Genomic DNA, 15727 nt, shown 5'->3' on the forward strand with positions numbered 1-15727 from the left:
AGACAACTTCTGGCCGTCCTTTAGATGTTTCCCTTACTGACTTTTTCTAGCAGAGATAATTTGGCTTACTTGAACAGTCTGTGATGGATCTGGCACCAATAACAGTTGTTGTTCCATAGAAGGGACAAGACAAGCAGTAGGACTTTCCTGGGTCTGGTTGATAGTAGTCTCTGGGACAAGGGTAGCAGGGCGTCAAACCTGTGCGAGAGAACTCGCCTGCAAGACATGGTACTGCAAGAGGAAAAAATATTTTTGAGTGACCTGATCTTTGCACATCCACCTTACTTCCCTCCACCTCTTTTTTATCACTTTCTCTTCTCCTGTCATAGTCTCTTCTTAGACTTAAAAGGAACAGGATGAAATCTGCCTGGAATTCACAACTCTAGGGAATGTCAGTTTTCAATCTTCTGTGAGATGCCATGCTGTTTTCACAGGATTATGGAAATATCTGGCAGGTATTTAATTTTACTACTTTTGCTGCTCTGGGGGCAGCTTTTCAATGGAACTTCCCTTCTATATTTCACACCTTTTTTTTTTTGTTGTTCTTGGCTTTTTCCTCCTTCAAGAAGGAGTAAGGACAAAGACAATTTTACACCATGAATCCCTATAGATTATTTCCCTGGGTATTTTTCTGGCAAAGCTTGCCAAAGACAATTGAGGAGAATTTCTTTGAACAAATTATGGAGCAAACTGTAGTAAAATTCAGAATTTTTGTACAGGAAACAAGGGAGAAACAATAGTGACAATTCCCTTTCTCTTCTGTAATGAAATAGATTTTATTTTCATTTAGGTACCCATCACGTATCTCATTTTATTCCTCATTATGTAAGAATCAGAAGGAAGATCACTGGTAACAGGCAACCTATAATTTTGCTGGGAAACGTTCCTTGGTCTACCCTTAATCAGAAGAGGAATTCAGTCTCAGGCAGATGAATTGGACTATATTAGCTGATGTTTAAATACTAATTTAGACATTTTAAATATTTAGCTTAGAAAAATTAATTACCCTTTTTGTTACAAACCTCCACAAGCTGAGACATCCACTGCACCTCTTTTTACTGTTGATGTATTTTCTGGACAAGAGATGCAATTCCTGGATCCAAATGATGGCTGATATGTTCCAAGTGGACATGTTTCACATGTCTCAAGACCATTAGATGAATATGTTCCCTGCTTGCACTGAGCTGTAAGGCAAAAAAATTCAGAAAGATTCAGCAATGTCCATCAGGACACATGGATCCTGATCTCTGAAAATAATGTTGAAATCAGAGTCCACATCACAAGGGATTTTTCTTCTGGAGCATACTCTACTCTGAAGGACTTCATGGGTACAAAGAGCAAAAAAAAAGACACTTGTGGTAATGAACTTGTAGTGCAATTGTGAATTATTACCCAGAGGATTCTCTCCAATCAGCCTCACAGATGATTTACTACAACTCAGTTACTCATTTTAATCAACAAAAATAATGGCAATAAAGACAGTAAAAATTAAATCAAACTAGGTATTTCCTTTTCATAGGAAGTCATGAACACATAGTGGTTCTGTGCTGTTCAAAGCCTCAGCACTGTAGGGTGGGATGGAGAGGGACTGGCAAGGATGACAACAGAATTATTTTAAGTGTATTAGCGTCTGAAAAATGCAATCACAGGAATGAAATGTAGAACTGAAAGAAATTAAACAGAGCATCAAAGGCCAACTCTTCTTGAAACCTCTGCCCAGGCATCCTGCATGCTAGAGCAGTGATGAAAACTTAGATAATTACCTATGCATATGTACTAAGGTGCAATTAGGACTGCTCCTCATTTCACAGGCTAGCTTCATTCCAGTGCTTCCACCATGGGGTCCAAAAGGATGTCATCAAGAATTCAGAAGTGGCTGTCCAGATAAGATGAAAGTTCTTACCTTTGCACTCAGAGATGCTTCTAGAGTGTAGATACTCAGTATAGCTGCCAGATGGACAGCTTTTGCATTCCAGCTGCCCTTCCTCATCTTGATAGGATCCAGTCCAGCAGCTTTCACAGGTAAGATGCTCCAGGGAGTAATAGGTACCCAAAGGGCAGTTGACTGTAATGTAATGTTGGAAACCTAAGTTTCCCTCAGAGTGAAAAATCATACATACCTCTCTTGCTCCTGGAGTTCCCATTTAGTCAAACAATGTTTTTATGAAATATGACTCTGTTCCTCAGCAGATAGGTATCTCTCTGGAACACTGCAAAGATTTAACTATGCACAAGAAATGGAATCCAATTCTCTATCTTAGCTACGCATCACTCAGGACTAACAGGGTTAAAAAAACTGCATACAAGGCACTGTTTTCTCTGTATCGCCAAGGATGGATATGCCTGATTTCCCCCTGGGAGTGGAATCCTGGGTACAAAGCATCCCTTTTCCACAAGCCTTGGTTAGGAACATAAACATCCTCTGGAAGTCAAACTGTGCAAAGCATTTTTGCAGTTTATTGTTATGGAAGACCACAAGCACTGGACTGTGTCAAATCATAACTCTGCAAACATCCTCTGAAACCTTGTTTTGCAAAAGGATTTTAAATACACATAAGAAACAAATCATTTGGCTTACCACACATTCTCCCTCTCAGCACAGAACCAGGCCTGCAGAAGAGAAAGGCCTTCTCAGTCTCCAGTGAGTTGGTGTCAGCTACAATGAGTTCAGATGCAAACTGAAAAGAATACATGGGTTCCTTATTGAGAGTTCTATTCAGCCTGTTTGTGATCATTTCCAGAGTTTTAAGGAGCCGTCTCTGGTTTTCCAGTTCCAGTGTATCATTCCTTTCATCAGGCAGTGGCACGCTAGCTGGAATATAAACAGCAAACACAAAAAACACACAGATTTTGCAGTCAGCACTTCCAGTGAACTCTGGAATTTATCAAGAGTGCATCACTCAGGCTTGTCAGTGGAAAGTGAAAAGGAGACCATGCGCAGAAAGCTCTCCATGAACACAAGGCTGTGATCTCTCCCTCAAGAAGAAAGTCTGTGACAAAATGGGGCTATGAATGTGTCCAGAGAACTGCCATCTGCATCTTCACCAGGCTTCTGTGAGCTGAAGAAGTTTTACTGAATGTATTAGAGACACAATTTTTAAAAAGAAGGAAGAAGAGAAGTTCAGTGTCTTGACTTGTCTCACCTGTGATGTTAAATATTAACTTGATTTTTTGGTCAGTCATCGGAACATTCAGCTTATGTCTTTTGACCCGAGCAGGTGCTGCCTTTACAGAGGCAGAGAGATGCTTGGATAAGTCTTCTCCTTCTACTGCATCAACAAAATCACCATAGGAATAATCCAGGTGGTTTGCTGTTCCCCAGCCAGCAGGTCCTGTGGGACATCAAGAAAAAAACAAAAAGAAAAGCAACATCAAGTGGAAAATAAGTACCTCTACTTATTTCTAAAATACAGCTCCAATATAATCTGTTTGAAGCTACAGATGATATGTGTTGGCTTTGTACAAGTGGCTACTGTACCTGCATTTTACTAATGAAAAATCTTACTCCTAACTGATATCCTACAGGTCCTGAATATGGCAAAGTCAGTCAAAGCTTTAAAGAACTAGTTATAAAAGTTACATGTTGCAATTCTTTCTCTTCCTCTGTCTTGCATGAACCCTCACCTGCACCCTCACCAGCAACTTCTTCAACAATTCCATTTTACCCTTGATTCCACTTGTTGCTTACTAACAGACAGCATAGCCTTTGCCATGCCTCCATTGCATCTTCGTCTAACAACTCCTGGACAGTTCTAACATTGTCTGGCCTCTCAGAAAAGGCATCACCTTATGTGTGTATTACCCCCAGACAGCCATCTCTTGTTACACACAGTGAGGCAAATTCACCCTTGTCTGATGTCCTTCATCACTCTAATATGATTTCAGTCAAAATATTTTCTTCTACTTTTTCATAATTACTAATTCTAGAGGGATGCAGTCTATTTCATTGATCAAGATTATTTTTTAAAAGACATGAAGATAGAAAAAAAAAAAAATCTGCCAATTTTCTGTTAGCATCACCAAGATTGTGTTTTATTTACAATGGTAACTAGAACAAGTTAACCCCACAGTTTAATATTGTGTGAGAGTTTCACAATTAGTTTTCTAAACTGCTGTCTCTCATGCCTTGGGGAGAGAACTCTCCTCTTCTGCTTCCACAGTGTAAAATTATGAGAAACTCCTGAAAAACAGCAACAAGGTTATTCTGGTAAGAGGCCGACATAAACCAGAAGGGGATAGGATGCTACATTCCATGTCTGTAACACTGTTTTTTCCACATGCCTTTACAGATTAGTTCCAGCTGTCATCAGCATTCATCCTCACCCTGATGACAACTGCAGACTGAACATCCAGGCCTGCCCCAAGTCTGAACACAAGCAAATGCTCTCAGAGTGAAGCAGTATAAAAGGTGAGTATAAGCAGGAAGTTCTACCAAATAGAACTCCACTATAAACCTGTAAAAGAGACACAGTCCTATGACACATTCTGATGTGGATCTGCCAAAATGGCTCCTGCTAACGCTGGTAATGTAAGTTATCCACTTTCATCTTTTCGGCTCTTGGCACCCCTATGGGACTCAGAAAGGCCAAGAATAACAACAGTACAACAGGGAGACTAAGCTGTTCAAAAATGGACTGAAAATGACAACTTACTTACTTTGGCATAAACCAGAGTGGGGACAGCCACTAGGATGGTTATGGCTTTCACTCTGATATAGCCACAGTCATGGTGCAAAATCTGCCCTTCCATGCAGGAAGGATTTTCACAGCAAATGGGCCAGCTTAGGTGCATAAAGCTTTACGCAGTGAGGACTCTGTGCAGATCTGAACTGGCATCACAGATGCTCTTCATTTTCTGAACAATCTCCAAATGTAGTTATTGTAGCTTTTCAGTATTTTGGTTTTAAACTGCATGTTTTTGGAGAAGTTCCTTTTTTCTAGGCTAACCAAGCAGGTTTATAGGAGTGTGTGTGCACGTGTGCTTTTTTTCCCTCCCCACCATATGGCATCCCAGGAAATTTTCCTCCATATATAAGATGCTGCATTGATACAAGACATCAAAGAGTTCCACGACATATTTATAAAGCCTTTATGTAATTGCTTATTATCTTATGAGTACCACAATTACTTAAAAAAAAAATCTCACTAAAGGTATTGTGGCAGGAATCATGAGCTTTAAACCTGGATGGCTAAGAACCTATGGAATCAATAATTACCAATGGCAAATCCATTTTCATAATCATAATTATATTCCAAGCAGTGCTTCTGTGTCTGATCTTCCAATCTGCAGTCAATATCATCGACATCATTACAGAATGATGGGACCTTTCAACATAAAGAAGAATGACTTTAAAAACATAAAACCACATAGCCCTCTCCCCTGACTTATAAAAACTTCTAATAACAATGTAAAGTGCTGGTTCTGTCACTGACACTAGATTTCCCCTTTCGTGTCTCTTATAGGCCTGGACAGGTCTGCTAGAAGACATATGTTTTATTGATACAAGTTGGAAATAAGAAAGCAACTTGCACAAGTACAATCTCTTCATTACAGAAGACTTTTTTAAGGAAAGATGTCAATTCATTACTCTTGCAATTAATCACTCTTGGGTGCCAAATCCCAGAATACAGAAATAAATTCAGGCATTTTTCTCCCTGCTGAAGAGGACTGAAGAGCTCATATTTATAAAGCACCTGTGTTTTTTTCCAGCTATGTTACTTGTAATTCTGTCAGGTTTACAACAATGCTGTCGCTTTTTTTTAGGTATCAAACCTTACTTCTTCATATCCACCTCTCTCTACCCATGGAAAGGGACTTATGCACCCAAAGATCTCAGAGAAGAGTGAAAAAATCTCAGGAGGACAGAAGTCCCATGTCACACAGCAGAAATCCCATCACACAATAGAAAACTCATCAGAAACATTTCTGATATTGTTTATTTTCTTTCCTCCACAAAAACAGTGGAAATGGATTAAATAAGAATAGATAAATGCATGATTTTTGATAAAGTATGCATTTTTTGCTTTTTCCAGAAAGGTTTCAAGCAAATTGGGCCACAGGCCATGTTTTGAAATTGTTTTGTTTTGTCTATATCAACTTTTATTTGAAAAATGTTCCTGCCCATTCATTCCTACTTTTCACATCTCTGGTAGAGTTTCAAATTCTTGAGAATAGGAATAAACATATTCAAGACAGCTTTTCTGAATGTTTTTCCAGACCACTGCATTTTGATGTAATTGCTTGGAAAGGTCACTACCTATTTTTTCCTTATTATCTTTTACTTGCCAATAGAAACGCTCCAAGCACTGGAACCTGGTGGTACCAGGGAAAGAAACAGAAATAAAACCAGTCAAGATTTCTCTACTGGAAAGAACAAACCTGAATCAGGGCAAAAGAGTAACAGACATTTATGTTCAAGTGTTAGACGTTGCCTGACATGTCACCTAAGATGTTACTGGCATATGTTCCAAAGTTGCAGGAGTTTGCCCATTTATCTGTGTGTGCTAACAATGTTTTTTAGTTAGGAGACAACCTTTTTGTAGAATATGGGCTATGCTCTGCAAAAAACCTGTAGATGCCCAGTGTTCTCTGCTAGAAAAATGATGTTGCACTAGGCCTGGACATCTACTCTTGGGATCAGAACATTCGATGTTCTGCTGCTTCTACTTTTCAGCTGAGGACAGATTTGTAGATTGACAGGGGAGATTATGATATTGAAGTGGAAAGCAAGAGCCATGGCAAAGAAGAAAGATAGGGCCTCTTCAAATTCAGTATCATGCGTTTAAAGATAAGAGTGAGAGCTCAGAAACTCATGAAACCTGAGCAGACTACTGCTACTGGATTTAAGTGCCTGGATGTACACACCAAACATCGTACATATGTATGTTCCTTCATACTATTTGGTTATATATTATACACATTCTATATAGAATGCATTTATTTTACGATCACATCCAACTTGCAGAAACAGCATTGAAGGGACAATTGATTGGGAGTTTCAAAACTGCACAGGTTCTCTTTGGAAGCCTACTGAAAATCTACAAGCTGCAGATCCCTAAACTAGTCGGACACTTGCATAAATTCTGTGCCATACAAGTCCACATTGAAGACTAAACTGAATTACAGTAAAATGCCAGTGAATCATCTTTTTTTTTAAAAAAAATAACTTGTCACCCTCTGAAAAAGCTCAGATTTAACTTACAGACCTCTGCTGTCAATTTCCTTAGTTATTTGGAAAAAGTACAATATTTTTCAAGAAGTATGTAAAGGGAAGGAGTATTTACTAACCTACCATTTTACCAAGTGCACTCTGAAATGCATCAGTAAAGCTGTTTAGGAGATTGCTGTCATCACATCGCGTTGCTTTGTAGAGCATTTCAAAGGATTTGAATCCATGGTTTGCAAAACGATTTACTGAAAATTATTGGAGAAATAAATGTTTACTGATCAGTGCAAGAGCTTCAGAACTAAAATCAAGACAATTTAGGCCAAAACTGGAATACAGGAAGGTAAGAAGCATAGTCTTTCAACCAGCAATCCAAATGGATCACTTACATCTCAGTCAATGATACGACTCCTTGGAAGGCATGAAATTTACTGGAAAAGTTTTAAGAACTGAAAACTCAGGTCACTTTTCTACTTCAGCATTTTCCTACTGGAAGAAACCTATGAACTGTCAACTAAACTCTCTGCCAGCTTCTGAGAGGAAAGCAATAAATATAAAAGCCTTATTACTAATGCTGCTAGACTAAATACAAAAATTCTTATCCAGAAATTAAGCAAAGTTCCAAAGTGTCCAAGTTATGGATTTTGAATTGGTAGCTCTGAAACACAACTCTCATTTGTTCATAGCTGAAACACTGACCTTTTATTGCTCAAACCAAGAAATTGACTCTGATGGAAGTGGATGCAACATGGTAGCAAGACTGGCTTAAAATGTAGATCTAATATATTTATTATGAAAATGTCACCAAACATGGAAAATTCCAGCAGTGAAGTTTTGCATGTGTCCTTCTCAAAGAAAACACATAAACTCTACTAATCTGGTGGTAATTAGAAATGTAAGCACAGCACACACTATGCATTTCAATCAGTAAATTGCAAAGACTGTTGTATTCCTATTAAAATGACACTGATAGTGTTAGCAAACTGTTTCAATTAACCTGTTTGCTTTGCCATCTTTGCTATTTTGTGATTCCTGGGACTGAAATTCACAGCTATTTTTGTGGTTTAGACAGCTTCTGAAATAACATCTTTACAGACTTCCAAGCATTATTTCACAATATTTGTAACAAGCCAGAGGCAGAGGACAAAGAATACCTTTTATAATTAAATAGAAGTCAGTTTTTCTACAATATTTTCATTTGCTTTACCTATAAATATGTGTTTCATGAGTTATAGATCCATTTTAGTAACAGTAAGACTTACAAGAGCAGCTAGGCCACTCTGGAGAATAAGGTGGCTTCCAGAGACCATCATCATATGCACAATAGTAGTTTTCACTTGATCCTTCTGCAAAACTGTAACCCTCTGCACAGTGCAATGAGCAATTAACTCCTGCTTCATCTGATGTGCATATAAAATCACCATTCACAGGCTCAAAGGAAACTTCACAGGGAGAACCTATGAAAAACACAAATATTTAAATATTGGTTAATGTGGTGAAATAAGTGATCCTGCATGAAAACAGCACTGACAGGATTTCCAAAAGTACCTAGTATTGACTTGATCTTGCCTCTGTTGAAGCATATGGAAGTATTATTTGCTATATCTATAAAGCCAGGAGCAGGCTACTGCTAAATAACTCTCAAATTCTGCTGTTGCAATTGGAAAACTAGAAACGTGAAGACTTAAAAAAATGTTATACATATGAAAAACTATTTACTAAAATAATCTAAAATATCCATCTAAATTTTCACACAAACTTTATACAATGAATTCTAGTAAGCTATATTACATCTTGAATTCTGAAACGAAATATTATGTTTTCTGCAACATTGCAACAACGTATAAATTAGTTAGAATCATCTTAGGATAACCTCATAACCTCAGCTATGACTCATTTTTCAGGCCAGCTGTGAAGGAAGTTGTGCATGTCTGTAAATACTATGTCACAAACACTGAACCACAAAAAGTCTGAGATGGTATAGACCTTGATAACAACACCAGTTCTAAGCACTGGCTGGTCCTTGCTAAGATTTAGAGCGAATCACAGACTAGCACATTCATTTGCAACTTACCTTTCCTGAAAGCTAGAACCAAAATTCCAGTCTGCATGATTTTAAATTCTCCCTTCACTGACAGATATTTTTATACTGATGTCCAACTGAGACACAGAAAGTAGAAAGCAGATATAAAGTAGATTTTTCATTATTAATAATTTATCTGTCAAATTATTGTATGGATTTTTAATGGGAAAGGGAACCACAGGGAAGAGATGTCTATGCAATAAACAAAACACAGTAGTACATCTACAGGTATAGGCATATTCCAAAATCTAAAGAGTGTTTTATTATCTGCTGCAGCATTTGCATGTAACTAGAGAAAAATTGGAAGAAAGTTTTCTTTTTAATACAGATTTGAAACAAGATTTGAGTAACAACTATTAATACATTTCACATGGTATTGCAAAAACTATAAGTTTTACTGCTTAATGAATCATAATTTCCATGCTTTTATACATAATTTGAATTTATAGAACCAAATTCACTGCTGTGACACTTCAACCATAGCCAATTTATTTGTTGGTACTAGGAAATATTTTGACTGCCTTCAAGTTACCTCAATATAAAATGGGAATAACTGAATGAGGAGGTGGAGCAATCTTGTATCCTTCATGATATTTAGCTAAAACAATGCCAGGTCTTGGCATTGCCAGAATTTGAAGAAAAACACACCTTTGATGACAATGTGGATCTCACATGTCCTGTTATTGCCAGAAGGATCCACAGCTGTGTACTGGACTGTTGTCTCTCCTTTGGGAAAGAGATCTCCAGGTGCATGACTCCTAGTGACAGTCAGCGGACCGCCTAGAAGAGTTAAAAGTTAAAAGCATCAGTAAATGAAAGAGTGTTGCTCATACCCAACCTTGACAAATGGAAAAGGAAAAGGCAGAAAATCTTCAAAATTATGTGTCCTTAAAAATAACTAAGTAAGAGGAACCTCAGCAAATCTCAAACTCTAAGGGATCAAGGGTGAATAGGTGGAGTTCCTTAGCCGTCCACTGTTACATGTATGTTTTGGGGAGCACTATCTCACCTGAATTGTCTGAAAATTCTGGTTCTTCCCACATTGCTGGGTAGTCATTCTCTGCTGCCTGCATGGGTGGTGGAGATCTGCATCTGTCAACTACAGGAGGTTCTGTGTCTGCAGAATTTGAAAGGACGGCATGACATTAGCTTGCAGAACTACACTCAAATAGCACCTATAACCAGAACAGCAGCTTTAATTTCATATTGGAAGATACAGCAAAGGTGCACACTTGGAAATTGCTGCAATTGGAAGATCCTGAGCAAACAGGTAAGAGTAATTATTCTGCTGAATGCATGGTTTCTGCAGTGTTTGCCTTCTACAGAGTACCTGCAGGACTCCTGAATAACACAACTGTCTGACAGAAATCCTTGAATAATGATTTTCATCAGTAATATGTGTAGACTTTGGAAAATTTCTTAGAGTCATTCAAGAATTAAACAGAGATTTGTGATGAAGGTGATAACTGACAACACAATAAAACATTTAATAAACCACAATGAAGAGTAATCTTAAGAGTCTTAAATACACCCCAAACTGAACATTGCAAGCAGTGACTGCACATATGCAAAGCCTTTATGGAGATGACAATACTCCTGGGCTTATAACTGCACACATAAAGGCTACTATGACTTAGAATCTCTGCACAAATAAGAAGGTTCAGGCATAACATACAGCCTTTCCAGTGATTTTTACCAGCACTTACCAATAACCTTGACATTGAATGTGCACCTTGCTTCATTGCCTGACTTATCGGTTGCTGTGTAAGTAATGTCAACTTCACCAATTGGGAGAAGAAATGGCGGTATGTAAGCAGGGGTAACATGAACTGAGACCTGTGATAGGAAAACACCAATCATTTAAAAGCCAAAGCTGGTTACTAATCGTGATATTCATGTTTCAAATAGTGGACAGAATAGTATCCTTCAATGACAAGCCCGTTCATGCTGAATGCAAATAGCCTTTTAATGTTATGAGGATGGAGTCTACAGCAGAGTCCTCTATGTCCCGTTCCAAGTCTGCCTCCTTTACAGCAACAGGGATTTCCCCAGTCAGGATGTGGACTCTGAACTGGTGCAGACTACAGCACTTTGCATGAAGAAGATTCCATACTGACCCTTCTTTGTCAAATGGGACTGAAGGCACTCTGTGTCAGCTTAGAATTGTCTGATTACAATTCTCTGCTGCTGCGAGGGCATCAGTCCTGGGAGAGGACTGGAGCAGACATTTGTGGGCCCAAAGTACTTATATGCCCAGTTTTAATCTAAGCATGTGTATGAGTTAATAGCCCACAGATGCTTCAGTATGGCACCTGGCTTCTATAGTTCCCTGTGTCAGCAGAGCTACAGTACCTGGCCATAGCTATTCCACAGAAAATGATGTGTGAACTTAAATCTCTTTTACTGTGATTGCTCAGTTTCCTAGCGCAAACAACTCCTGCATTAAAAGAACACACAGACTCACTGCTCCTCTGCTGACTCCTGATAAAGCATTCAGTTGCTGTAACTTGATCATGCCTGAGCCTGCAGGGAATGTTGCTCTTTATGAAACAGCTCTGGAGCAAGTTTTCCTGGTAGCTCCATTTCCAGACCTCCTGACATGTATAGTAGCCAATGGCCACATTTCTGAACTTTGCACAGGAAAATCAGATTTCTCTTTCTCACCTAGGAAGCTGAAATTAGTTTTTACTTATCACAGTGTGTACTTGTTAGCCCCTTAGATTAATGAACTGGTTTAGTTCCTTCTGAGATGAGTTTATTAAACTTATTCACATTCTAAGTGCTCATTTTTAAAGCAGCTGTCTTCGTATTATAAACAAGGGCACATTCTTTCTTTTGACCACATAAATTAACCATGTAAGGTTTTACACACTGAAACTCTATGCAGTACTCTGTGACTGTATAACTCTAATCAAGACAGAAAATGCTGAATTCTCAAGATACAAACTTTCTACGAGATTTTTCTTCTGCTTATCAGAAGAAAGAAGTTCTAGTGGATCATAAAATTAATTGAAATCAGAAAGACTGACTCCAGTTAAATAGATAAAGATTTTGACTTGCCTCTTCACCAGAGTTATCCTCAGCTGTTGGTACCTGCCAGCTGATATTAGCAGAGTTATGGTGTTCCAGAGTCACAGTCTCAATATTGTCCGGGCAGTGAATCCGAGGCGCTTCAATATCTAAACCAGAAAAAGACAGTCTGGTTTTATATGTGGTATCACAGAAGTAAAACCTTATAAACACTCTTTTTCTTACTGCCTGGAATACGTACATATTTTTCTCTGCCCCTTTGTAATTCTTGCCTAGAGATTGAGCACAATGATATTCTGGCTTCTACATAAAACCAAACCCCAAGCAATAAATCAGAATACATTTTTTTTTTATTACCCATACCCTCCTTCTCTATCCTTTCCCTGTCCAGACACATGCAGATGAAAACAGTTGTTTCTGACAATCAGTGACTAAAAATCCTGAAAGTATTTGTGACATGATATAGATACCATGAACAAGACAATAGTGACTCAAATTCCCTGGACCATGCTGTGGAACTGACTTAAAAGTAGCAATGTCAAGAATTCAGGCAGCAGTTGCTGGAAATGTTCCTTAATAAGCTCCTGTTACAAGGTATTATGTAGGACAAATGGAGTCTTCTTGTGACATGTGATGATGCCAGATGGTTCCAGAGGACTGGTGGTACAATATGGGTAACACCACCACCAACAAGCGGTGTGTTACTACACCTCAAGTTTCTCTGACAATCTTGAAGTGCTTCTTCAGTTCCCTGGCACAGGGCCTCACAAAACATTTGTGGTCAGGGGACTTTATCACTGTAGTGCTTGAAAAATGGTCTCTAGAATGATAAGACAAGGACACATTTGGCTCTGAACTCATCTATGCCCAAGAGGCTTTAAAACAACTCAGAACTGATATCACTTTTATTTTTATTATGAAATAGTTCCAGTAAAAACATAACTCAGGCAATTAAATTACATAATTAAGAATGCAAAGCAATAAATACATGTGATTTTGCCTTCCTTTGAACCCATTCAAATGAAAATTTTATTAGAAATGCACTCTTATAAATAACTGCCACTTACGGTTCACACTCCCTTGACCACAGCCTTCAGGCTGGGGCAAATTCCATTTAAAAGTGAAATTCTCTAAAAAGACTAATAATAAATAAATCAAAAAGAAAATGGCTCTTTTGAACTGGCCAAATATGCTGGCAGCAAAACAGAGAAAGACAATAACAAGAAACAAACAATTGAAATACAACTGTTCATTCTTACTCAAAAAGAATAAGATTCAGAGTTTCTCATTGCTTCCTACATTAGGGGTTTCTGCACTGCTAATATCTAAAAGCTTGAACCCAAGCCATGCCATTTTATCTTGATCTGAACACTTCAGCTGGTGCTGGGATCCCATCAAATATTAAAAACTGTGGTTTGGCCCAGGTTTACAGAAGAGATTCAGAAAAACAATGTGGTACATCACAAAATGGGAAACAGTATGTTTAAAGAGAGAGACAAAATCTTACTGGCCTGTACAGAGAAAAAAAAGCCTCAGTTTCTGTAGTGACCTGGAATGATGACTGGTGTAAGTTTTTTGTACTGTTCCATCACCCAGTGGCTGGCAAGGGCCCCAGTTTTGGGGGGAAGAAATAATTCTCAGAGCACAATAGTTCACGAAGAGGTGAAGAGCATATTCCCAGAAAAACTTCTGTTTTTATCCTACTATAATCCAAAGCCAGACCCTTCCCAGTTCAGTTATCCATGTGTGTAAGGGAATAAATAACCTAACACTTCTGGAAGAGGTGGGTAAATATGGCAGACCCATACTGAAATGCATGTCACTGTCTTCTGCTCAGCTTTACACTCTGTCAGCCAATACACTTGGTGTTAGTGAATTTTGGCCTAAACTCTTGTGCATTGTTGCTTGGGGCATGTCAACAGCCATAGCCACTCGAAGACAACCAAATTGAACATTTCTCTATAGTCTGTCTATCAGCCAGGGCTTACACAGCTGGTACAGCTCTGGTCTGGCCACAGAGTTTACATAAACTTGTGCTAAACCAGTAAGGACAGTACTACCATTATTATTGTATTAGAAGTGTGGGTTCCATTTTGAATATCTTTAAGCTATGAGCTTTCACCTCTACTTTGAAATTCCAAATTTACCTGCATGTCATGCCTTTTAGCAGGCAGCTTCCTAGCAACTGAGAGATGGAGCCCAGGAAAGGCACTTGATGATGATGACTACAAGGGGACACTCAGGGGACCTCAGAACTCCACATTTTTATTACAAGGTACAAGTAAATCTGACAGGCAAACTGTAAATGTACAGGCAATACTTCTTACACACTGTTTAAGTTGTGCTTTCCCCAGCTGAAGCCTGCCCTCACTCAGTTATTTGCTGTGTGCTTCCCTTCAATTCTGCACTCATGTATACACAGACATGATTTTGTACTGGTCTCTACCTTTACACAGAGCTTCCTGGATGTTTGCACTCCATCTCCCAAATGAAATGCACCTTATTTCTTCTCTAGCTCCAGACAGGATGAATCCTTTGGGACAGCTCAGCTGGCACACAGTCCCAGAAATGGTGGGCTCCAGCCCACACGTGGGAGGGAGAACTGTCACACCTGCTGGTTTCTGGAGGATGGGACAACGCTTTTCTGCAAGAGAGCAGTAGGACATGACTTAGACAGAGCCAAAGGACACATTCAAACAAACCTGCAAAAAAAGTCATATGGACAATCAGTGGGAACACAAAGTACACAGTCTTTTCAAGAGTCTTAAGGGGTGAGTGCACCAAAACATTACAACCTGATGAAACTTTGCTACTTGGCTTTCAGTTCTGACTAAAGTAAACAGCAGCCAGTTTATCAGGTGTTCTGTTTCCCTGCTCACACTCTTCACTGAAATAGAAATGTGGTAATTTTCATGCACATCCACTATATCTCACTCTCCAGATTAGCCTTTTTTTTTCCCCCCTCTTCTTCTTTTCCTTAGAACATCATCTTTCATGCTTGCTTTGCAGCTGCATTTCCTTGCTTCTATGAAAACTAGACCATAGCATGAGAGAGAGACTAGAAGAACTTTCTACATCTTCTATACTCTATCTTGAAATAAGAAAGGGAGAAGAAGAAGGATACTCTGCCATGAACTCTTTATAGGTTAGGGTTATGACACATGATTTTGCTTACTGCATTCCAAACCAAAAGACATTGGACTTGGTCTTGTCTGTGCTCAAAACAGCTGGAAAAACTCAGAGTGATCATAGGAAGCTGAGCTCTGTAAAATCAGGAAGGGCTGATGGTTGCTTAAAGGTTTAAAGTGGAAGTTTTGAACTATTTTATTACTAGGGTTCACTACAAATCCTGAAGACCCCTTTCATCAAAGCAAAAACCACAATGTATTTAAACAGGTTCACAAAAGCTTTGTTCCATTCTTAAGCTGTTGTTTTTAGGAATATTATTT

The 15727-nt window shown here is 38.7% G+C and overlaps 1 protein-coding gene and 1 long non-coding RNA gene across 3 annotated transcripts in view; one reads left to right on the plus strand and one right to left on the minus strand.

Moving 5' to 3' along the window:
* SVEP1 (sushi, von Willebrand factor type A, EGF and pentraxin domain containing 1) overlaps nt 1–15727 on the minus strand; it is a 121679-nt gene that overhangs the window by 54254 nt on the left and 51698 nt on the right. For both annotated transcript variants that reach the window (XM_086868332.1, XM_023944315.2), the window contains exons 7-19: nt 14725–14922; nt 12309–12427; nt 10955–11084; nt 10258–10365; nt 9897–10028; nt 8428–8622; nt 7292–7413; nt 5216–5324; nt 3144–3332; nt 2579–2812; nt 1904–2065; nt 1023–1184; nt 70–231 (exon numbers count right to left, since the gene is read on the minus strand). In XM_086868332.1, the coding sequence (XP_086724458.1) occupies nt 70–231; nt 1023–1184; nt 1904–2065; nt 2579–2812; nt 3144–3332; nt 5216–5324; nt 7292–7413; nt 8428–8622; nt 9897–10028; nt 10258–10365; nt 10955–11084; nt 12309–12427; nt 14725–14922 (2022 nt within the window). The remainder of the gene's footprint in view (nt 1–69; nt 232–1022; nt 1185–1903; nt 2066–2578; nt 2813–3143; nt 3333–5215; nt 5325–7291; nt 7414–8427; nt 8623–9896; nt 10029–10257; nt 10366–10954; nt 11085–12308; nt 12428–14724; nt 14923–15727) is intronic.
* On the plus strand, nt 4290–10748 carry LOC147648283 (uncharacterized). Its single transcript, XR_015280653.1, has 2 exons — nt 4290–4408; nt 5463–10748. It is a non-coding gene; the product is annotated as an uncharacterized LOC147648283 (long non-coding RNA).

The sequence above is a fragment of the Cyanistes caeruleus genome, chromosome Z (genome assembly GCF_971803275.1).
Source record: "Cyanistes caeruleus chromosome Z, bCyaCae1.hap1.1, whole genome shotgun sequence".
Classification (NCBI taxonomy): Eukaryota; Metazoa; Chordata; class Aves; order Passeriformes; family Paridae; genus Cyanistes; species Cyanistes caeruleus.